A 24,423-nucleotide genomic window follows, 5' to 3' on the forward strand; every position below is an offset into this window, starting at 1 on the left:
AATTGCAAAAATCACTGAAGCTGGAGACCCATATCTCCCTCACTAACTTTAAGCACCAGCTGTCAGAGCAGCTCACAGATCACTGCACCTGTACATAGCCCATCTGTAAATAGTCCATCCAACTACCTCATCCCCATACTGTTATTAATTTTGTTGCTCCTTTGCACCCCAGTATCTCTACTTGCACATTCATCTTCTGCACATCTATCACTCCAGTGTTTAATTGTTAAATTGTAATTATTTCACCACTATGGCCTATTTATTGCCTTACCTCCCTTATCTTACCTCATTTGCACACACTGTATATAGACTTTTTCTATATTGTGTTATTAACTATGTTTGTTTATTCCATGTGTAACTCTGTTGTTTGTGTTGCACTGCTTTAGTTTATCTTGGCCAGGTATCTTGGCAGTTGTAAATGAGAACTTGTTCTCAACTAGCCTACCTGGTGAAATAAAAAATTATCTACTCTCTTCACTGCCTCAACATATGACACCTTCTGTCTTTCTCGCACCAGGCACTTCTGATTCCCAGCAACATGGGCACCCCCATAATTAAGTTTTTCCCCCACCAATAGTACATATTCGTTTGGCCCATGCTCTCCTGCACACTTCACATCTCGGTATCTCCATTCTACACACTGCTGCAAAATGACCATAAGCTTAGCATCTGAAACACCTTAGTGGGTTCCAGTTGCGGTCAGTGGTGCTACCCTACAGAGTGCTGTTGAGGCTACTGTAACATTCATTGCAAAACAGCRTTTTAATCAACTATTTGGTGACATAAATCTTTTTTATAGTTTAATCTAAAAACGTAACTTTTTWAATGTTTCACCATTTTTATTTTTAAGAAATTCACTGGATTTCATTTGGATATTCACAGCTCTGGTGGACATTCCTGCAGTCAGCATGCCAATTGCACACTCCCTCAAAACATGAGACATCTGTGGCATTGTATTGTGTGACAAAACTGCACGTTTTAGTGGCCTTTTATTGTCTCTAGCACAAGGTGCACTTGTGTAATGATCATGCTGTTTAATCTTGATATGCCACATCTGTCAGGTGGCTGGATTATCTTGGCAAATGAGAAATGCTCACCAACAGGGATGTAAACATTTGTGTTCAGGAAATTTCAGAGAAATACGCTTTTTGTGTATATGGAACATTTCTGTTGTTATTATGTCAGCTCATGAAACATGGGACAAACACTTTACATATTTGTTTCAGTATACATTACCAGTCAAGTTTGTACACACCTTCTCATTCGATTATTTTTTATTCTTTTTTTACGATTGTAAATAAGTGAAGACATCAAAACTATGAAATACCACATGTAATCATGTAGTAACCAAAAAAGTGTGAAACAAATCAAAATATAGTTTATATTTGAGATTCTTCAAAGTAGCCACCCTTTGCCTTGATGACAGCTTTGCACACTTGGCATTCTCTCAACCAGCTTCATCTGGAATGCTTTTCCAACAGTCTTGATGGAGTTCCCACATATGCTGAGCACTGTTTGGCTGCCTTTCCTTCACCTTGCGGTCCAAAAACTCATCCCAAAACCATCTCAATTGGGTTGAGGTCGGGTGATTGTGGAGACCAGGTCATCTGATGCAGCACTCAATCACTCTCCTTCTTGGTCAAATAGCCCTTAAACAGCCTGGAGGTGTGTTGGGTCATTGTCCTGTTGAAAAACAAATTATAGTTCCACTAAGCGCAAACCAGATGGGATGGCGTATCGCTGCAGAATGCTGATGGTAGCCATGCTGGTTAAGTGTGCCTTGAATTCTAAATAAATCACAGACGGTACCACCAGCAAAGCACCCCCACACATGATTCCATATGTGTTATTTCATAGTTTGTCATCACTATTATTCTTCAATSTAGAAAATWGTAAAAATAAAGAAAAACCCTGGAATGAGTAGGTGTGTCCAAMCTTTTGACATGTATGTACGTACATACATACATACTAGGAAAGAAGTACTTTGCTCTTGCTTGCTGAATATAAAATAGGCTACATCGTTCACAATTAACTGGCGGGGAAGTTTGAATGGCAAGAGCTTCTCTGGCGGGAAAGTTTGAATGGCGAGAGCTTCCCAGTGTTTTATGTTTACAATGAAACGTGTTACGTCAGAATGCCCGATGTTAAGAATGTTTCCAATAAAATGTATTGAATTAAGTTAGGAAAAACGCTCTATGTAATGAGGAGCAACCAGAAGCTGCATTTGACAAATTTATGAAATTCTTTATTCCAGTTACTAATATGCATGCACCCACTAAGAGAATGACTGTAAAAATTGTTAAATCCCTGTGGATTGATGAGGAATTGAAAAATGGTATGGTTGAGAAAAAAAGAATGKCAAATAAGTCTGGCTAGCAAATGTAAATTGAGAAATCATGTGACTAAACTGAACAAAAAGAAGATACTGTACTATGAAACAAAGAAATTATATAAAGAATGATCGTAAAAAGCTTTGGCCCGCCTTAAATTACATTTTGGACACAAAGGCAAACTCGGCTCCATCMTTCATTGAATCAGATGGCTCATTCATCAGAAAACCCTCTGATATTGCCAACTAGTTTATGTTTTCATTGGCAAGATTAGCAAATTTAGGCATGAAATGGCAACAACAAATTCTGAACCTACACATCCATGCATAACTGGCCAAATTATGAAAGACAAGTGATGGAAGGGGTGTGAAAGGGGTGAAAAAAGTATTGTTGTCTATCAACAATGACAAGCCACCTGGGTCTGACAACTTGGATGGAAAATTACTGAGGATGATAGCGGACGATATTTCCACCTCTTCAATCTAAGCCTACAGGAAAGTGTGTGCCCTCAGGCCTGGAGGGAATCAAAAGTCATTCCGCTACCAAGAAATAACAAAGCACCCTTTACTGGCTCAAACGGCCGACCAATCAGCCTGTTACCAACCCTTAGTAAACTTTTTGAAAAAATTGTGTTTAACCAGATACAATGCTATTTCAAAGCAAACAAATGAACAACAGATTTTCAGCACACTTATAGGCCCCTTACTTTTTTCAATCTTTACTAATGACCTGCCACTGGCTCTGAGTAAAGCCTGTGTGTCTATGTATGCTGATGACTCAACACTATACATGTCAGCTACCACAGCAAGTGAAATTACTGCAACACTTAAAGAGCTGCAGTCAGTTTCAGAAYGGGTGTCAAATAAATTACTTAGTAATATTTAAAAAACTAAAAGCATTGTATTTGGGACAAATCATTCACTAAACCCTAAACCTCAACTAAATCTTGTAATGACTAATGTGGAAATTTTGTAAATTGAGGAGAATAAACTGCTTGGAGTAACCCTGAATTGTAAACTGTAATGGTCAAAACATATTGATGCAACTTTCAAGACGACAGACAATGTAAGTGCAACAACAAAGAATACAAAAAAGTTATCATATTAAAAAGACATTGGATCATACCTGCCGTAAGCTACATATTATACATTAAGTGTGAAACATTACATGAGTATTATATAGAGATGCAATCAATATGATGCGAGGGGAGATTCTCCATATAATCAATAAAAGGTTGCCAAATTCTATAAAATGTCTCCAMCTTATTCCTCAAGCAGTAAGTCATTTTCTCCAGTTGTATACTACTACTAACTTCCGATAGCCACATTGCAACTGGCAGGGAAGAATTCAATTACCATTTCAAGGCAATAGATTTATTGGCAATCGCTAGCAATATTTCTGTTAGCTTTATAGTATGGCTTTGCCTAAGATTGGAATTAGTAAAGTTACCCAGTAGACAGACCTCCTGGTCTAAAGGGAATACAGCCCCATGAATTGAGAATATGGTATTGCATACCCCCTACCAGTAACGGTGTAGTTTTTAACACTGCCAAGTGGAATGGAGGAATGTTCCTTCATCTGAGCCACATGTAAAACACAGGGAGGAGATATCAGGGTTGAACTTGTGCAATCTAGTTGGGGCGATATAGAGCTGATGGAGGAAATTAAACTGGATCAAACAGAAATCTAGACAGCGCAGCCCAGTAATACATTCTGAAATTGGGGAGGTTTAAGCCCCCTTGACCGTAATTAAGGGTCAGTTTGTCCAGGCTAACCCTAGGGGTTTTGCCGTGCCAGATAAACCGCCAGGTCAGCTTGTCGAGAGAGGAAAAGAATGCGTTGGGCACATGGGATGGGGAGAGATTGAAACAAATATAGAAATCTGGGCAGGACATTCATTTTAATTACATTAATTCTACCCAGTAGAGAGAGGTAAGTCCATCCATTTACAAAGGTYACCCTCCACCTTTTGCAACAAGCTGGCCAGATTGAGTTTATAGAGGTTGTTCAGGTTACCATCCACCATTATGCCCAAATATATGAAGCCCATAGGAGACCATCTAAAAGGAAACTTATGCTTGATGGTCAAAGACAGATGGTAAAATTGCACTTTTATCAAAATTGGCCTTATATCCAGATACAGAACTATAATAGGTTCTGTAAGTGAGAGAGGGAATGTTCTGGGTTTGTTAGAAATAAGATAAGGTCGTCTGCAAAAAGTGATAACTTATGGGTATGGGGGCCCACCTCAAAGCCATGTATGTCAGGGCACGTTCTAATGGCCTCAGCCAACGGTTCGATGGTGAGGGCGAAGAGGTGGGGGCCAATTGGGCAACCTCGTCTGTTCCCCCTATAGAGAGGGAAAGAGGAGGAAGTAATCCTATTGATAGCAATCCTAGCTTTAGGAGATTTGTAGAGCGATTTGTTTTTCAAATTTACAAACATGGCGCCTAATGCTTCCTGCCATCCAGGACCTCTATACCAGGCGGTGTCAAAGGAAGGCCCTAAAAATTGTCAAAGACTCCAGCCACCCTAGTCATGGCAAGTGGTACCGGAGCGCCAAGTCTCGGTCCAAGAGGCTTCTAAACAGCTTCTAGCCATAAGACTCCTAAACATCTAGTCAAATGGCTATTTGCATTGCCCCTCCCTCCATCTCTCTTTTACGCTGCTGCTACTCTCTGTTATTATCTATGCATAGTCACTTTAATAACTCTATCTACATGCACATATTACCTCGACTAACCGGTGCCCCCGCACATTGGCTCTGTACTGGTACCCACTGTATATAGCCTCGCTATTGTTATTTTACTGCTGCTCTTTAATTATTTGTTACTTTTATTTCTTATTCTTATTTGTACTGCATTGTTGGTTAGGGGCTCATAAGTAAGYATTTCACTGTAAGGCCTGTTGTATTCGGCACATGTSACTAATACAATTTGATACCAAACTTTTCCAATATGCGAAAGATATGGMCATTCAACCCTATCAAAGGCMTTTTCGGTGTCGAGGGAGACTGCGACAGTGGGTATTTTGTTTTTGTTAGCAAGGTGAATTATATWTTTWWWAAACAGATTATTGGAGGACAATCTATTAATTATGAAGCCAGTCTGATCTGGGTTGACCAACAGGGGGAGACATGACTCCCGTCTCTCAGATAGCATCTTGGTGACCAGTTTACAATCTGTRTTAAGGAGAGAGATTGGTCTATAGGAGGCGCACTTTAGCGTGTTTTTCCCTTTCTTGTGAATTACTGTAATCACAGTTTGAGAGAGACTCCAGAAAGCAGTTGTTCTCCCTGGATTTTTAAGTACCTCCATAAGGTAGGGTACCAACAGCTCCTTAAATTCTTCATAGAACTCTGGAGGGAAGCCATCCTCCCCAGGAGATTTATTAGAAGGTAAAAATGTAATGGCCTCCAACAATTCAGTTACTGAGAACTGTTCACTCAGGCGCTCTCGGTCTACCTCTGACAGGCATGGGAGGTTGAGAGAGGAGAGAAAAGAGTCGATCTCTGATAGATTGTCGCTTGATTGGGAAGTATAGAGGTCCTCATAATATTTCTTAAGTATCATTCAGTAGGGTCGAAAGGTATCTCGTTAGTAAGAGTTTATATAGCATTAATTGTCCTCTTACTTTCCTCTGCTTTCAGTTGCCATGCCAACACTTGGTGTGCTTTCTCTCCAAGCTCGTAGTAACGCTGTTTTGATTTAGCGATGGCCCTCAGCTTGATACGTGTTCAGAGTATTATATTTCAGTTTTTTATTTACCCAAAGCCTGTATAGGTCTTTAGTCGGCCCTCTTTGGTAGGTTTTCTCTAGCTTTGAGATTTCAGATAAAAGGACATTCAGCTCGGCACCGTGTTTTCTCTTCAACCCTTTAGTATAGACAATGATCTGTCCCTCAGAGGCTTTCAATGCGTCCCAAAGAATGAAACTGTCAGGAGCGGAGGGTGTTTGTCTAAGTAAAAATATTGATCTGCTCTTTGATGAACGCACAAAGGAGTGTTCAGGAGTGTAGAGTTTAGTCTCCATCTATGTGCTCCATTTATAAATATATATATAATAGCATAAATATTCAATAGGGTCCAAGACTCCGAATACATATGGCCCTGCACCAAAACAAACCTGCCTGAGGGATCGGACATGGTTTTGCTAACACAGAAGGGGATGTTTACTTATCAAAATTGCAGTTCCTCTTGCTTTGGAGTTAAAAGACGATGCAAAAACTTGTCCTACCCATTCCCTCTTTCATTTATTGTGTTTATTGACTAAGAGGTTTCTTGTAAAACCTTTAATTTCTTAAGGTATGTACATACTCTTTTCCTATTAACCGGGCTGTTAAGACCTTTTACGTTGAATTTAACATATTTTAGTGGATTAAGCATGGGTTGGGTTTCAAATATATGACCAAATGGTAATCTGTAATATGTAAATAGTCAGGTAATGTTTCAACTTTAGTTTGAACACTGAAGTGACCTATGTGTCTCTTTAGGAAGGAAACGACATTAAACAACACACCCACCCTGAATWTCGGRCTAAAACCACAATCAAACATGAAAACAATGTTTACGTACGGTCACTGTGGGGACGATGTCATCGATGCACTTATTGATGAAGCCAATGACTGAGGTGGTGTACTCCTCAATGCCATCGGAGGAATCCCGGAACATATTCCACTCATCCTTTTTTCCACYGCCACCCGATTCAAGTTCCACATCCGCTTCCACCATCTCGCCTATCCACCCCCACTTCCAATTACACTGAAGAGAAAGTATCTTATTGTTTGGTGTCACAGTTCAGAGGTTAAAAGAAAAAGGTATGCACACTATTCTTTGAAATACAGTACTACTTCAAGTCTTCTATAATCAGTATCTTTCAAGCTGAGAGCAAAAAATAATAATGACTTTATTCCATCTACATCACCTCAGTAAGGTAAATATTCAACTGTCTTTGTTCTAGCCTTGATTTACTGTCTCTAAAAACAGTTATTTACATAAGCCTGTTTTTAAATGAGAAGTTAACAAAGGGTATGTGGTCAATTACACTCTTACCCCAAGACCAGGGCTTAACTTTTTGGTCAACCAGGCATTGTGGCAGGTAGATGRAAAAATCTACCAGCCACTCAGRTTATTATCAGACAAAATATTTTTTCGCCATAATTACGTCAACAAACACAAAATAACAGATGACCGTGCTTAATGATTCTAAAACAAAAAATGTATTCGTGGGTATATATTGCTCAATTTCATAATTTTTTGTGACTCGAGTCTTATTAACCAAAATGTGTGTCTGATTTTGTCTGATTTTGGATCTGACTAGTAGTTGACAGCATCTCTTCGCTATCAGTTAAAGCAGCAGACTCAAACTAACATTGAAAAACAACCCACATTGTGAGCAAAACACGAGGACAAAGTCTCACTTTGTAGACTTTAGAGTAAATTAGACCAACTGTTATGCCTGTGCGCAGCGCCTCCAAAAATGAATCTATCAGAACAGTGCACAAAGCTCCAACTCCAGGCAGTGTTGCATCGCGAGGTGGGATATAGATTCCTATTTATTTTTGCGATTAGCAGCTATGAAACAAAACGGCAGAAGTACGTTGAAAACAGCTACTGCAGCATTTCTCTGTTATAAATCACAACTTTCACATGTGCTCATACTTGACTTGTTACTCTTATTTTTATTTGCAAATGCGAATGTAATGCTCACACTGTAGAGCCCTGCAAATTGACCACCCACCCACGTGGCTAGTGAAATAGACATTCTTACCAGCCAATACCTAAATCTACCCACATTTGGCAGGTATTAATGTTATTCCCTGCATAAGACTTCACATGATAACTTTAATATGCCAGATAAAGAATGTTGYCCAGATATCCCCTGTGTACATCTTAAGCCACACTGCTATAATTTCTCCCCATTGTGGACACGCCTATGTCTGATAAGATTAGTCAGGAAGTAAAAGCTCTTGTAACAAAGTTTGCACTGGAAGGGCCTCTCCGTGGTGTGAACGGTCTGGTGCATCTTCACATAGTTCGCCTCAGCGAAGCGCTTCCTATAAGTGGGGCAGGCGTACAGCTTGTYGGCTTCTGTCTGAACACTCAGCCACSCACGTTGTGACCCAATGACACCATAGGTGGTAGAAGCASCTGCCACCACCCTCAGGTGGTTAGTCTTTGAGCTCCCTCCTTGACCTCTAGCCATTGTTTTGGGTGTTGTTGGGATTGTGTGCAGTGTTAAAGGCTAGGTACCTGGGCTTTAGCTCTATCGGTTGAGTTCAATACCTGATCGAAAAGGACGTGGCCATGTGAATCGAGAGGCCCCATCGACRTAGATCCTGGGTTGCGATCCCTGGGCTCGTGTAAAGGGGAGTGGGTGATGAAATGTTGATTTGTCTCTGAGCTTGCCCTGTAAGTGTCAGTCTCCTAGGTGATTATCTGCATTCCATGTGGGAGGAGCATGGCCCTCCACTTTCACCTCATCTACCACTATAACCTCTCCTTTCTTATCTWGGCAMCYTTCAGAGTAYACACTACTACTGTACTGGTTCCAGTYCCCTCTAGACAGATCAGTCTGTGTCTCTAAACCCAAGGATATGTTGCCAGGGTCCATCTCTGTAGTGTAAGAATAAGACAKATCAACCCCAGTGACTAGCACGTCACGATCACTATGGAAATGAACCGTCCTCTGGCTCTGATGAAATACCGGTAAGTACTCTRAGCCGGGAGCAGGAGGACAGCAAAGTGGCCCCAGTCTCTCTGGGTCTGATCTGTGGTCAGATTCTTTGTGTAAGAGCCTGTGTGTTACAGTTRAAGTCTCTGTGTCTGTCTCTGACTTTGGGGTGGCTTTCGACATTCCMCTGACCTCTGTGATGCTGCATCGGGTCCTGGGCAGCGTTGGGGCGATGGTGGGGTCCTCCGTGGCTACAGGGGGTGCTCCAGCCAYACCAGTCTGGATGTCTCTGCTTTGCCGTGGTTCCACCTCTCCTTCAGWCCTCTCCTGCTTGACTCCAGGACCTGCAGCCTCTGCATCTACAGCCTGACACAAGAATAGAGGAGGTTATTATCGGTACATGAGCAGAATTGGATAACAATGTCATGGGGAAGTCTCACAACACAAGCTCCCCTATGGCATATAAATTAGGATGCAAGCAAGTGAWTAGCTGAGTGGAGCCTTTCTGAAATAAACAGGCCACATTTGATTACAAAAGTAACACATTTTTTATGCAACATTATTCAACTAACCTCTATCCCGATAATGTGCTGGGTTGAGGTYCCACTYCCCTCATCAACAGTGATTGGTTGGTCATCTCTCCATGTAWTGTGTCCCGCTGGCTTCACAAAGCTCCTGTGTCCTCCAGTGAGATTTACTTCACCTGAGAGTGATTAGGGGAAAATAGGTCGTTAGCTACTGCAATGCTCAACTGTATACTATACACTAATTTACAGTTTTGACACTGTCTAGAATTGGCATGGATGTAAGAAACACTTCTCATTACTTCTTGATATACTATTTGTAGATCACTAGATTATGTTCCAATCAAATTGTTTCATTGAGTAAATAATAGGAAATGCAGTTAAAAAAATAAATATGCCACATTTTCGAACAAAACATAAATGTATTGTATAACATTTATAAGACTGTCATCTGATGAAGTTGTTTCTTGTTTAAACTAATTTATTTCTCTATTTTGTCGTTTTGTGAAAGCTACCTATGCGTGTGAAACATGGTGAAAATATCGGGTTGTGTGTTTTGCTATTGTGGTTAGCTAATAGAAATACATATTGTGTTTTCGCTGTAAAACATTTTAAAATCGGAAATGATGGCTGGATTCACAAGATGTTTATCTTTCATTTGCTGTATTGGACTTGTGATTCATGAAAATTATATTATATGATATCCCTGTCCTGTTAGGCTAGGCTATGCTAGTCAGCTTTTTTGATGAGGAGATCCCGGATCCGAGGGGGATGAAGTAGAGTTTTAAACACTTGTATCTTAGATCAATGTTTATGATGAGTATTTCTGTAATTTGATGTGGCTCTCTGCACTTTCACCGATGGTTTGTTTGAGACAATGCATTTCTGAACATAACACGCCAATGTAAACTGAGATTTTTGGATATAAATATGAACTTTATCAAACAAAACATACATACATTTTTACATTTTAGTCATTTAGCAGACGCTCTTATCCAGAGCGACTTACAGTAGAGTGCATACATTTTACATTATTATTATTATATTTTTATTTTATTTATTTTTTACATACTGAGACAAAGATATCCCTACCGCCAAACCCTCCCTACCGGCCAAACCCTCCCTAACCCGGACGACGCTATCCAATTGTGCTCGCCCCACGGATCTCCCGGTTGCGGCCGGCTGCGACAGAGCCTGGCGCGAACCAGAGACTCTGGTGCGCAGCTAGCACTGCGATGCAGTGCCCTAGACCACTGCCCACCCGGGAGACTACATGTATTGTGTAACATGAAGTCCTATGATGCCATCTGATGAAGATCATCAAAGGTTAGTGATTAATTGAATCGCTTATTCTGACATTTGTGACTCTCCCTTGGCTGGAAAATGGCTGTATGGTTTTCTGTGACTAGGTGCTGACCTAACATAATCGCATGGTGTGCTTTCGCAGTAAAGCCTTTTTGAAATCGGACACTGTGGTGGATTTACAAGACGTTTATCTTTAAAATGTGTATAATACTTGTATGTTTGAGGAATTTTAATTATGGGATTTCTTTGTTTTGAATTTGGCGCCCTGCAATTTCACTGCTGTTGTCGAGTGGGACGCTACCGTCCCACTTGTACCAGAGAGGTTAAACACTGTTTCCCCTGCTTGTTCAATGAACCAGAAACAATTAATGAACATGCACCGTGGAAAGGTCATTAAGACACTAACATTTACAGATTAGGAAATAGGAATTAAGCACAGTTAGTAAAACTTAGGACACCAAAGAAACCTTTCTACTGACTCTGAAAAACACCAAAAAATAATGCCCAGGTCCTGCTCATCTGCAGAGACGTGCCTTAGCACTGCAGAGAGCTGATGACTGCAGATGTGGCCAGGGCAATAAATTGTAATGTCTGTACTGTGTAGATGCCTAAGACAGCGATTCAGGAGACAGGACGGACAGCTGATCGTCCTCGCAGTGGCAGACCACGTGTAACAACACCTGCAAAGGATCAGTACATCCGAACAATCACACCTGCGGGACAGTACAGGATGGCAACAACAATTGCCCGATTACGCCAGGAACGCACAATCCCTCCATCAGTGCTCAGACTGTCCGCAATAGGCTGAGAGAGGCTGGACTGAGGCTTGTAGGCCTGTTGTAAGCAGGACCTCTCCAGATATCACTGGCAACAACGTCGCCTATGGGCACAAACCCACCGTCGCTGGACCAGACAGGACTGTGCTCTTCGCTGACTCGTGCTACGTGACGAGTCTGTTGCGATTGGTTGATGTGTCGGATTCGCGTTTACGTCGAAGAATGAGCGGGATCTGAGCGGATCGATTTGGAGGTGGAGGTCCGTCATGTCTGGGGCAGTGTGTCACAGCATCATCGGACTGAGCTGTTGTCATTAAGCAATCTCAACGCTGTGCATTACAGGGAAGACATCCTCCTCCCTCATGTGGTACCCTTCCTGCAGGCTCATCCTGACATGACCCTCCAGCATGACAATGCCATCAGTCATACTGCTCGTTCTGTGCGTATTCCTGCAAGACAGGAATGCAGTGTTCTGCCATGACCAGCGAAGAGTCCGGATCTCAATCCCATTGAGCACGTCTGGGACCCTGTTGATCGGAGCGTGAGCGCAGGCCATTCCCCCCATAAATGTCCGGGAACTTGCAGGTGCCTTGGTGGAAGAGTGGGCTAACATCTCACAGCAAGAATTGGCAAATCTGGTGCATTCCATGAGGAGATGCACTGCAGTACTTAATGCAGCTGGTGGCCACACCAGATACTGACTGTTACTTTTGATTTTGACCCCCTTTTGTTCAGGGACACATTATTCMATTTCTGTTAGTTACATTTCTATGGAACTTCTTCAGTTTGTCTCAATCGTGAATCTTGTTATGTTCATACAGATATTTACACTTGTTAAGTTTGCTGAAAATAAACGTTGACAGTGAGAGGACGTTTATTTCAATTGACTGATTTCCTTCTACGAACTGTCACTCAGTAAAATYTTAGAAATGTTTGTATGTTGCGTTATATTCTTGTTCCATATATACTGAACAAAAATATAAATGCAACATGCAACAATTTCAAATATTTTACAGARTTACAGTTCATATAAGGAAATCAGTCAATTGAAGTAGGTTCATTAGGCCTTAATCTATGGATTTCACATGACTGGGAATACAGACATGCATCTGTTGGTTACAGATACCTTAAATAAAAAAGTCATGTATTCTCATTCTTTGAAAAGCCTTCTAAACATCTTAATAGCACTACACCACTTATCCAAGTCCGATGTGTGACAAGATGGGGAAATAAAATGGGATGAGACAAACGTGGGAAGGCCGTGGCGCCGTTTCGGCAACTCCAAATTAGGCATCTTTAAGATGTAATGAGATTATATAAACAGCCATTTCTGCACTGGAAACCAGGATCAGTATCAGGTCTTTGCGTTTATTGTGACATATCGGTGAATGTCGGATCCTTGGCCCATCTGAAGATCTATAAAGACAAAACACACTTAATTTAACACTTCACCAGGCCTTGTGTTATGCCTTGTGAAAAGCCTACAGTATTTTATAATTTACCTAGGTATTTTTGGCAATAGGATAAGCTTTCAAGTTATGCCCACCTGACCCAGATTGCGATCTGTAATGGACCGTTCTTGGATTGAGTAAACAACAGTGATGTGATGGTGGGGATTTAGAGCTGTGTTCCAAGTTTAAATTACTCAATGGCAAAGCAAGGCGAGCAACAACAAAAAAAAAAAATCATAATTGAAAGCTCTTTCCTTGAGTCATAAGATTTCATTAGACAGATGCTGCAAAAAGTACAGTAAATGTAAAATGCACATAAAATCTAGTGTAATATTTGGATTCAGTCTTGTGTCAGGTAAACCGTTGTGTCCTCACCTTGGGTCTGCATTTCCCCATAATCTCCAGTGTTCCCTTTCAATTACTACCATGGCTATGCATATGCTACTCATATTTATTCTGCTCAAAATAGTTAAATTTATCGCTACCCATGTACACGCAATATCCCATTATTATTGAAGATACTAATGTATTCTGTTTTTGAGTTGACGCATATAAACATCACGTCCCATTTACAATAACCCGGATAAACTCGTATCACGGTTATGAGAAATCCGGCTATGGGTTATGTTGATTTTAGACGGGATATGATGGCATGTTTAGCCCCACCTGTTTTGAGCCCCACATTTTTAGCTAAAAGTAAATACATTTTTTTGCCTGTTTTGCATTTTATTTTGGCATTAACACGTGTCACATCAGTTTGCAAACAATGTAAAATATTATACAAAATCATTGAGTTAATAAAGCATCCATACAAACATGGTCTCTTTTTTTCTTTCTTGTGTAAGTCACCTCAAATGCAGGTGTTTCAGTCTAGCTAAGTGCTTTCTGTGGTGGTGGGGAAGCCAGCTTAAAATACAGAGTGTAGGGGTTGGTAATATTCTCTAGTTGCTTCGTGATTGGCTCAGTGTTATGTCACTCATGGGGACACTATGTCACCGCCAAATCTAAGGGTAGAGCTAAAAAATTMAAGCCCCTTGGGTGCTGCCATAGAGTTACATTAGAAGTGCCCATCCAAGAAGGCTCAAGGTCATTGGCCGCWAATAAAATGACATCAAATCACGTTATATCTACAGTAGCTTTGATTGGACTGATCATGTCAACATCATACTATCAAAATCTTAGCTGGCAGTCATCATGAATCAATTCGACAATCTACTGGCAAATCCTTTTTACTCCTTGTCATATGAAGAGAAATTATAGATAAAATGTATCGGTACTCATCGGCCTTTGGACAAACATTACACAAGTTGGAAATCGCAAAGGAGTGGTTTGGAAGGAATCAGTGGCTATCTGCAAGCACTGCAAAGGAATCACTAGCCTGCTATTCAGTGGAGTGGGTGTGTGGTCCCAATTGTCGGAACTCAGGTCTCTTTTTAGAGCTACGACCTGAAGATCACTGACGTCATCATGATTCAACCATGTTTTTTTCAGAGTTCCCAGTTGTCTTGAAAGCACCATAAATCCAGAGAATCACAGACTTTGACAAAATTTGCCCATGAAAGACCGCCACCTTCCTGTCCAAGTGAGATGCTGCTGCATAAATTATGTAATATGCCAGGGAGATATGTATACTGTAGCTAAGAAAGTAATACTAAGTGTATGTTGTGTAGTAAGCTGTTAGTAGCCCATATGCCTCACCCTAATAACTTTTTCTATTTTCACCTCTTAATTTCGTCTACTGTTTTGACTTGGTGGTGCACATGTACCCTATAACCTGTTTTAGAGAAATGTAATCATTGAATATTGTAAGAGCTTTCATTGTCTGCTTATATGCCCTTTATTTATCCTACAGTTCTGACTTGGTGTACAGGGAGAACACTGTAAGAACGGCMCATGTTCAGAATTCTGTCACTGTACATTTCAAAAGTGCTGAACAAATAGTTATATTGACTACATCCGTCCTAGCTCGCTCATTAATGTCTTAATTGAAATCCCCTTATGTCAGTGTTTGTACATCTCAGTTGAAACCACGTCATCCATATCAGCTGTTTTTTTTAAAGGCAGTAAATGAGGTTGAATGAACTGTTTTCGTTGCCAGACAAGGCTCAGMTGATAGCCAGGTGTAGCAGTGGTAAGGTGTTGGGACTGCTGTTGGGACTCTGCTGTTGGTACAGCTTTATGTAGGCCCTAACAGTTTGTGGGCACCGCTTGTCACTGTTTATCACCGTTATAGTGCAATGAATGTATTGTTTAGTGTTGTGTAGTGGCTTTGCTGGCATGCATCCCACCAATTTTTTGTTGTTGTTGTTAGATCCCATCAGTGTCAAGGACAGAAACCTATAGGTTCGAAGGAAGCCAAGGAAACTGAGGCMATTTTTTATTCTAAATGATACACAGGCAAATAAAAAGGGCATGACAACATGATTTCTCATTTATTAACAGATTTGATCACCTATTTTTTAGTACATAAAGGAACAGGTACCACCTGATTATGCCGAATAATGTTGGGGGGGGGGACATTTGTTATGAATAGAACATAGGCAAAACCAGATTCAGAGGGGACATGTAGTGTTACACTTCAATGACAGTGTTTTGGCTATGCTAGCACACCAAACAAGTCTGTATCATGTAAGAATATGAGCGTACCCAGATGCTCAAACGAGGACCTAGTAATCCAAAAAACCCTCTTACCCCAATACACTACACATAACTATAATACACTAAATGACCAAAAGTATGTGGACAACTGCTCGTTGAACATCTCATTCCAAAATCATGGGCATCAATATGGAATTGGTCCCCCCCTTTGCTGCTATAACAGCTTCCACTCYCCTGGGAAGGCTTTTCCACTAGATGTTGGGACATTGCTGCAGGGACTGGCTTCCATTCAGCCACAAAAGCATTAGTGAGGTCCTGCACCTATGTTGGGCAATTAGGCCTGGCTCGCAATCGGTGTTCCAATTCATCCCGAAGGTGTTGAGGTCAGGGATCTGTCAGGCCAGTCAAGTTCTTCCACACCAATCTTGACAAACCATTTCTGTATGGACCTCGCTTTGTGCACAGGGGCATTGTAATGCTGAAACAGGAAAGAGCCTTCCACAAACTGTTGCCACAAAGCACATAATTGTCTAGAATGCCATTGCATGCTGTAGTGTTAAGATTTCCCTTCACTGGAACTAAGGAGCCCAAACCATAAACAGACCCAGACCATTATTCCTCCTCCACCAGACTTTACAGTGGGCACTCTGCATTCGGGCAGGTAGCGTTCTCCCTGCATCCGCAAAACACAGATTCATCCATTGGACTGCCAGATTCATCACTCCAGAGAACGCATTTCCACTGCTCCAGAGTCCAATGGCGGCGAGCTTTACACCCCTCCAGCCGACGCTTGGCATTGCGCATAGTGATCTTAGGCTTGTGTGCGGCTGCTCAGCCATGGACACTCTTTTCATGAAGCTCCAGATGAACAGTTTTTGTGCCGACGTTCCTTCCAGGGGCAGTTTGGAACTCGGTAGTGAGTGTTGCAACAGAGGACAGACAATTTTTATGAGCTATGATCTTCAGCACTCGCCGGTCCCATTCTGTGAGCTTGTGTGGCCTACTACTTCGTGGCTGAGCTTTTGTTGCTCCTAGACATTTCCACTTCACAATAACAGCACTTACAGTTGCCCGGGGCAGCTCTAGCAGGGCAGAAACGTGATGAACTGACTTGTTGGAACGGAGGCATCCTATGATGGTGCCATGTTGCAGGTCACTGAGCTCTTCAGTATGGGCCATTCTACTGCCAATGTTTGTCTTTTGAGATTGCATGTCTGTGTGCTCGATTGTAAACACCTGTCACCAATTTGAAGGGGTGTCCACATACTGGTCATGTAGTGTATGTCAGCTAAATAATGGTTCCCAGATATCCCCTGCGTAAAACTCATACACTTCTATGATTTCTTCCCATTGTGGACACTCCTATGTCTGATAAGGTTATTCTGGAAGGAGAAGCTCTTGTAACACAGCTTACACTTAAAGGGCCTCTCCTTGGTGTGAACAGTCTGGTGCTTCTTCACATAGTTCGCCTCAGCGAAACGCTTCCCACACGTGAGGCAGGCGTACGGCTTGTCGGCGTCCGTCCTAATGCTTGGCCTCCCAGGTTGTGACCCAATGACACCAGAGGAGGTAGAAACAGGAGCCACCGCCCTCAGGTGGTTAGTCTTTGAGCTCCCTCCTTGACCTCTAGCCATTGTTTGAATGTTGTTGGGATTGTGTGCTGTGTTATAGGCTAGGTACTTCTCGTGGTGAAYGTCCATCCTGACCCTGTCTGTATTTGTGTGGTAACCATGAGGTAGCTGAGGAAGGCTGGACCCAGGCTTCCCATGAACCCATTCACCAGGCATTAGACGAGACCCTGAAGACAGACTTCCTGATAGACTACCGCCAGGGGGATCTCCCACCACTCTCTGTGAAGGCTGAAGCCCAGGGTGACCTGCTCTGTTCATCATGGATACTGTGGTGTTTGTATCATAGGAACAGGAGGGTCTATCTCTATCAGCCCCAGGCCCTGCTCCATCCCTACACYGAGACTGTGAAGAGAAGGGTCTGGGCTGCAGACTGTATCCCTGACTGGAGCCTCTGTCTTTCTGATGACCACCAGGACTCAGGTTGTTCAGTCCACCTGTCCACTGGTTGTGTTCTGTGTGGTGGTGGAGTCTCTGTCCCTCTTGGTTTGGTCCTAGTTGCGACTCGGGAAGGAAGAGTGACGGCTCACTGAACCAGGGTCCTGATCCGGGGCCAGGGTTTGTGACCAGCCACCTCAGAGGCCCAGCTCTCCCGTCAGCAACACCGGACATCAGCAGGTCCTCATGGACTGCAGACTGTAAACACAAATTGAACAGAAGAACATATAACGGTTTATATAAGAAACTCTTTGCTGTACACACAGAAACATGATATTATAAAATGTTAACCACAGTCAAGCCCATCTTTAATACTGTGATTTAAGTACCTAACAATATGGAGCCATTCAAGTTTACTATAAAAAAAATGTCACGTGTTGATTCAAGAATTAAGTATAATGTTTTGGTTCGACTGAGATAAGAGAAACTCAGTCCCGCAATAATACAAAAATAACCAAGTCAGTCAGCACAGAATCAATTTTGTATTTAATTTCAACAAAATGGTCATACACTCACAAATGTTGTACTTTTATTACACAAAACGATACGAATCGATGTGAAGTAGAATAACTTTTCTCACTATGGTAACACTTCCGTAAACTGGTAACTCCCTTTGATAAAATTAATTTAGAATACTTTGGAAAAGGTTCAACATGACATTACACACAGCTTCACTACTTTTATGTCCTGTGAACATTAATTAAAGGTCCAATGCAGCCGTTTTTATCTCAGTATCTAATCATTCTGGTTAACAACTAGTACCTTACTTGGATTGTTTCAAAAGGTCAAAAAGAACAAAAATAGCTTCTTAGCAAAGAGCAATTTCTCAAGGCAGAATTGAACTAGGACTGTCTGGGAGGGGCGAGGGGAAAACTGAAAACTAGCTGTTGTTGGCAGAGAGGTTGGCGCTCTCTTATTGGTCTATACACTAACTTACCACCTGGTGCTGTCACTAGGCAGTCCAAAACTCTATCCCACCAAAACAGCTCCTACACTAAAAGGGTATTATAATTTTCCCAATTTCAAAGTATTATTCTAACCTCAGTGAGAAAATATATCTAAATATCTCACATTTTTGATTGCACTGAGCCTTTAAGGCATGATCATTTCCCCATTGTAAAAGTATCAACCTATAGGGACACACAGTGTCACTTTTCATTAGTGAAGCATTTTTACAGACACCATCACACCAACCATCACCTTATCATCTAYTCTGCCTCATCATACTCATTCTTTCCTCAGTTCTTCTCATCCAGTTCTCTCTACATCCAAAATGAACAGAATTAACTAACTAGTACTACATTACATGTCACTATACTCTATACATGGGCSGTGTGCATTTTCTGCTGGTGTATCCTGAGGTAGCTCCTCTGAGAACCTCTTCCTGCAGTGAGTACAGGCAAACGGTCTCTCTCCAGTGTGGACCTTCAGGTGCATCTTCAGCTGGTGTTGGTGGGGGAACCTATTCTCAGATTGGGGGCAGCTGTAGGGTGTCTCCCGTGTGGACCCTCTGGTGCCTCCAGGTTGAACAAGTCGGAAAAACTGTCCCCGCACAGGTGGCAGCTTAACACCCCCACAACATGATGCTGCCACCCCCGTGCTTCACGGTTGGGATGGTGTTCTTCGGCTTGCAAGCCTCCTTTTTCCTCCAAACGTAACGATGGTCATTATGGCCAAACAGTTTTATTTTTGTTTCATCAGACCAGAGGACAWTTCTCCAAAAAGTATGATCTTTGTCCCCATGTGCAGTTGCAAACTGTAGTCTGGCTTTTTTATGGCGGTTTTGGAGCAGTGGCTTCTTCCTTGCCGAGAGGCCTTTTAGGTTATGTYGATATAGGGCTTGTTTGACTGTGGATATAGATACTTTTGTGCCTGTTTCCTCCAGCATCTTCACAAGGTCCTTTGCTGCTGTTCTGGGATTGATTTGCACTTTTTGCACCAAAGTACGTTCATCTCTAGGAGACAGAACGCGTCTCCTTCCTGAGTGGGTGACGGCTGTGTGGTCCCATGGTGTTTATACTTGCATACTATTCTTTGTACATATGAACGTGGTACCTTCAGGCGTTTGGAAATTGCTCCCAAGGATGAACCAGACTTGTAGAGGTCTACAATTATTTTTATGAGGTCTTGGCTGATTTCTTTTGATTTTCCTATGATGTCAAGCARAGAGACACTGAGTTTGAAGGTAGGCCTTGAAATACATCCACAGGCACACCTCCAATTGACTCAAATTATGTCAATTAGCCTATCAGAAGCTTCTAATGCCATTACATCATTTTCTGGAACTTTCCAAGCTGTTTAAAGGCACAGTCAACTTAAATCAGGTTGGATGGGGAGCATCGCTGCACAGCTATTTTAGATCGGTTCAAGTCCGGGCTCTGGCTGGACCACTCAAGGACATTCAGAGACTTGTCCCGAAGCCAAGGCAACGCAGGAGTGGCTATGTGCTTAGGGTCGTTGTCCTGTTGGAAGGTGAATCGTCGACCCAGTCTGAGGTCCTGAGCGCTCTGGAGCAGGTTTTCATCAAGGATCTCTCTGTACTTTGCTCTGTTCATCTTTCCCTCGATCCTGAATAGTCTCCCAGTCACTGCCGCTGAAAAACATCCCCACAGCATGATGCTGCCACCACCATGCTTCACCGTAGGGATGGTGCCAGGTTTCCTCCAGACGTGACTCTTGGCATTGAGGCCAAAGAGTTGAATCTTGGTTTCATCAGACCAGAGATTCTTGTTTCTTATGGTCAGAGTCTGTAGGTGGCTTTTTGGCAAACTCCAAGCGGGCTGTCATGTGCCTTTTACTGAGGAGTGGCTTACGTCGCCACTCTACCATAAAAGGCCTGATTGGTGGAGTAATGCAGAGATGGTTGTCCCTCTGGAAGGTTCTCTCATCTCCACAGAGGGAACTCTAGAACTCTGTCAGAGTGACCATAGGGCTCTTGGTCACCTCCCAGACCAAGGCCCTTCTCCTCCAATTGCTCAGTTTGGCCGGGCGGCCAGCTCTAGGAAGAGTCTTGGTGGTTCCAAACTTCTTGCATTTAAGAATGATGGAGGCCACTGTGTTCTTGGTGACCTTCAATGCTGCAGAAATGTTTTGATACCCTTCCCCAGATCTGTGCCTAGACACATTCCTGTCTTGGAGCTCTACGGACAATTCCTTCTACCTCATGGCTTGGTTTTTGCTCTGACATGCACTGTCAACTGTGGGACCTTATCTAGACAGGTGTGTGCCTTTCCAAATCATGTCCAATCAATTGAATTTACCACAGGTGGACTCCAATGAAGTAGAAACATCAAGGATGATTAATGGCAACAGAATGCACCTGAGCTCAATTTCGAGTCTAATAGCAAAGGGTTTGAATACTTATATAAATAAGGTATGTTTTTATTTGTATTAAATTTACAAAGATTTCTAAAAACCTGTTTCACTTTGGCATTATGGGGTATTGTGTGTAGACTACTAGGAATATGTTTTGGGGTTGTGACTAATAGTGTTGTTCCCCAGCCCAGAGTTGAGGACGCTGTACCATCCACTGACCTCCACTATCTCGCTCTGCTCAGTGATGTGGTCCCCTGGGCCCTTGGCTGCGCCCATCTGGGATTCCAAGATGGCTGCCCAGTCTCCCTTGTTAGGCTCCAGCCAACCACCTGCAGGAAGAGGTTACAAAATAGACATTTACAAACATGGCAGAGAAAACTCTAAATATGGAGTTTGAGTCAATGTCCTGGTCAAGTACATAAATGATGTGTGTAAACATAARTTGTATTGATTTTATTTTATAAATGAAGAAAATAATAGCCAGGTGCATCACTATTCCAATTGAAGATCTATTACTGTATGTAGGCTATATGTATTTCTCCCTTACCTTGCTCCCCCATTTTTAGTCCACTCAGCAGATCAATGTTCTCTGGTTCGTCTTCTATTGTCTCCACTTTGACTATCAGCAGATCAGGCTTCCCATYCTCCATGTCTACTGACTGTAAGAGATACAGAGTGAGAGGATGTTGGATCAATAMATCTGATATGAGCACCCTGCTRTRGAGMATCTTCTGATTGAGCAATGAGGGATTGCCATGAGTACTATGCAAACATGTTAGTTGACTTGATACGATGCAAACCTGTTAGTTGATTTGATTACWTGACACTCTTTAAAGAGATGAATCAGATGAACTCGTGGATACCATTATTGTCTSTGTGTCCAGTATGCAGGCAGTTAAGAGGTATTCAGCGAACCAATGCTAACTAGCTTGCTAGCTGTGCCCGAAGACTTCCAGTGTTTGCCGCTAAGCTAGTTAGCACTGGTTCACAAAATTACMTCTAACTTCCCTTTAATGGTTTGATAATTCAAAGGCAGGGTACCACACTTAATACAAAATCAATMAAGACCTGGGTCCTTATTCACAAAGAGTCTGGGAGTAGGAGTGCTGATCTAGGATCTTTCCAACTAATCTTATTCATTATTATCTTAAAGGAAAAACTGATCCTATATCACTCCGACTCTGATGCCACATTCAAAACAATTGGGAACTCGAAAAAATATGAAGTCAAATCATGACATTGGTGATCTTCAGATCGGAAAGTCTGAGCTCTTGAAAGAGACCCCAGTTGGAATTTGTGGTTGGATGACCGTTCAAATCGATTTTTCCCAGTCGGAGCTTGTTTTTTCCCCCCAGAGTTCCCAATTGTTTTGGACGCACTGAAGTGGGAAGTCTGAGATTTCCGAGTTCCCAGTTCCGAGTTGTTTGTAACGCGGAATGAGAGTCCACTCTATGGTTCATCCTATGGTACTACAGTCATGAATTTTCTAGACGTGTGTGTATATATATATATTTTCATGGCCAGTCCACAGATTTCATTTTCTGAATTGAACATAATTTCATGGAATGTGAAGTCTATGGCACATCGCATTAAAAGGAAACAAATATTTTACCTAAATAAATTAAAATNAAGTCTGAGCTCTTGAAAGAGACCCCAGTTGGAATTTGTGGTTGGATGACCGTTCAAATCGATTTTTCCCAGTCGGAGCTTGTTTTTTCCCCCCAGAGTTCCCAATTGTTTTGGACGCACTGAAGTGGGAAGTCTGAGATTTCCGAGTTCCCAGTTCCGAGTTGTTTGTAACGCGGAATGAGAGTCCACTCTATGGTTCATCCTATGGTACTACAGTCATGAATTTTCTAGACGTGTGTGTATATATATATATTTTCATGGCCAGTCCACAGATTTCATTTTCTGAATTGAACATAATTTCATGGAATGTGAAGTCTATGGCACATCGCATTAAAAGGAAACAAATATTTTACCTAAATAAATTAAAATGTGTCATAGCTAATGTTCCCTCAGCTGCACGTCCAGCAGCTCCCCAAGACTAACCCGGACGACACTGGGCCAATTGTGCGCCGCCCTATGGGACTCCAATCGCGGCCGGTTGTGATACAGCCTGGAATCGAGCCAGGGTCTGTAGTGACGCCTCTAGCACTGAGATGCAKTGCCTTAGACCGCTGCGCCACTCGGGAGCCCTAATAAGCTAAGCAGAGGGTAGCATCGTTTGTGTGATTCTCTAATAATAGTATGRGAATAATAATGCTTTTTATTKTGTAAAGTGGTTTCTTGCATCAAACRGAACATTTTCAGTCACCTCCTTGTCTGAAGGACAAGTGGATAAACAGGTTAATGTCAGGCCGTGCATGTTTTTTTTAAGTCTCACGGAATGTAGGCATTGAACACCACATGTTGGCTGCTACTGTAGGCTGAATGATAGAATAGCTATTAACATGTTAAAATGTTATGGGATGCATTTTCTCCATTGTTTTTGATGGTAGGTCACTCTGGTAGGCCTACATTATGATCAAATRGCCACAGTAGCCTACATGGCCACTGTTAAACTGTAACYTTTAAAGCAGGTACAGCCTCAGTGTTCAGAGTACCGGCGTGCTGGAAATTGCACAGAATTTTTTATGCTCAAGCTTGCGCTCAGCAGACCTGAAATTTGCTCAGTGCCCAACATTTTTTGAGGGAACATTGGTCATAGCCCTGTTGCAAGAAACTAATTTAATGGGACAAGACATGGAAGAAATTTAAAAAGATTGGGATGGAGAAATACATTTAACATCTTACTCAGCCAAAGCAAGGGCAGTGGCAGTGCTGTTCAAGAATACAGTGGCTTTCACGCTCCACTTTTCAGTTTTTTATACTTTTTTGAAACAAGTTATTTTTTTCATTTCACTTSACCAATTTGGACTATTTTGTGCATGTCCATTACATGAAATCCAAATAAAAATCGATTTAAATTACAGGTTGTAATACATCAAATAAGGAAAAACGCCAAGGGGGGAATACTTTTGCAAGGCACTGTACTAGTAAGCACAAGCTAAAGTCTCAGTATGTTGAGCTCAACGGTCCGTTTATTTTTCTACATGTTATATTGGGCAATGCTCGCGGTTATTTTGTTTTCTTGAGTAAGGCAGCTCCAAAATGCAGGTGTTTCAGCCTAGCTCAGTGGCTTTCTGTGTGTGGGGCAAGCAGCAGAAAATACGACGCTTGCATCGTGATTGGCTCAGTGTTCTGTCACTCATGGACACCATGTCACCGGCAAAGTCTAAGGGGAGAGCTAGAATATCTAGCCCCTTGAGTGCTGCGCTATAGAGTTTATCATTGAGAACTGCCCACCAGAGAGAGGCTCAATGTTAAAATATATGGCCGCAAAAG

At 42.1% G+C, this 24,423-nt stretch overlaps 3 protein-coding genes across 6 annotated transcripts in view; 1 reads left to right on the top strand and 2 right to left on the bottom strand.

Annotated features, from left to right (window-relative positions):
* LOC112067942 (uncharacterized) overlaps positions 1-24,423 on the top strand; it is a 539,689-nt gene that overhangs the window by 217,537 nt on the left and 297,729 nt on the right. The window lies entirely within an intron of this gene.
* Positions 1-24,423, bottom strand: part of LOC111958455 (uncharacterized) — a 320,242-nt gene that overhangs the window by 57,607 nt on the left and 238,212 nt on the right. The window lies entirely within an intron of this gene.
* The window catches only part of LOC112067939 (zinc finger protein 768-like), a 30,198-nt gene continuing 21,196 nt past the window's right edge, over positions 15,422-24,423 (bottom strand). Inside the window, exons 5-7 of the mRNA XM_024134859.2 lie at positions 21,584-21,695; positions 21,256-21,365; positions 15,422-17,919 (exon numbers count right to left, since the gene is read on the bottom strand). Of these exons, the coding sequence (XP_023990627.2) occupies positions 16,990-17,919; positions 21,256-21,365; positions 21,584-21,695 (1,152 nt within the window). The 3' untranslated portion in view covers positions 15,422-16,989. The remainder of the gene's footprint in view (positions 17,920-21,255; positions 21,366-21,583; positions 21,696-24,423) is intronic.

The sequence above is a fragment of the Salvelinus sp. IW2-2015 genome, linkage group LG34 (genome assembly GCF_002910315.2).
Source record: "Salvelinus sp. IW2-2015 linkage group LG34, ASM291031v2, whole genome shotgun sequence".
Taxonomy (NCBI): domain Eukaryota; kingdom Metazoa; phylum Chordata; class Actinopteri; order Salmoniformes; family Salmonidae; genus Salvelinus; species Salvelinus sp. IW2-2015.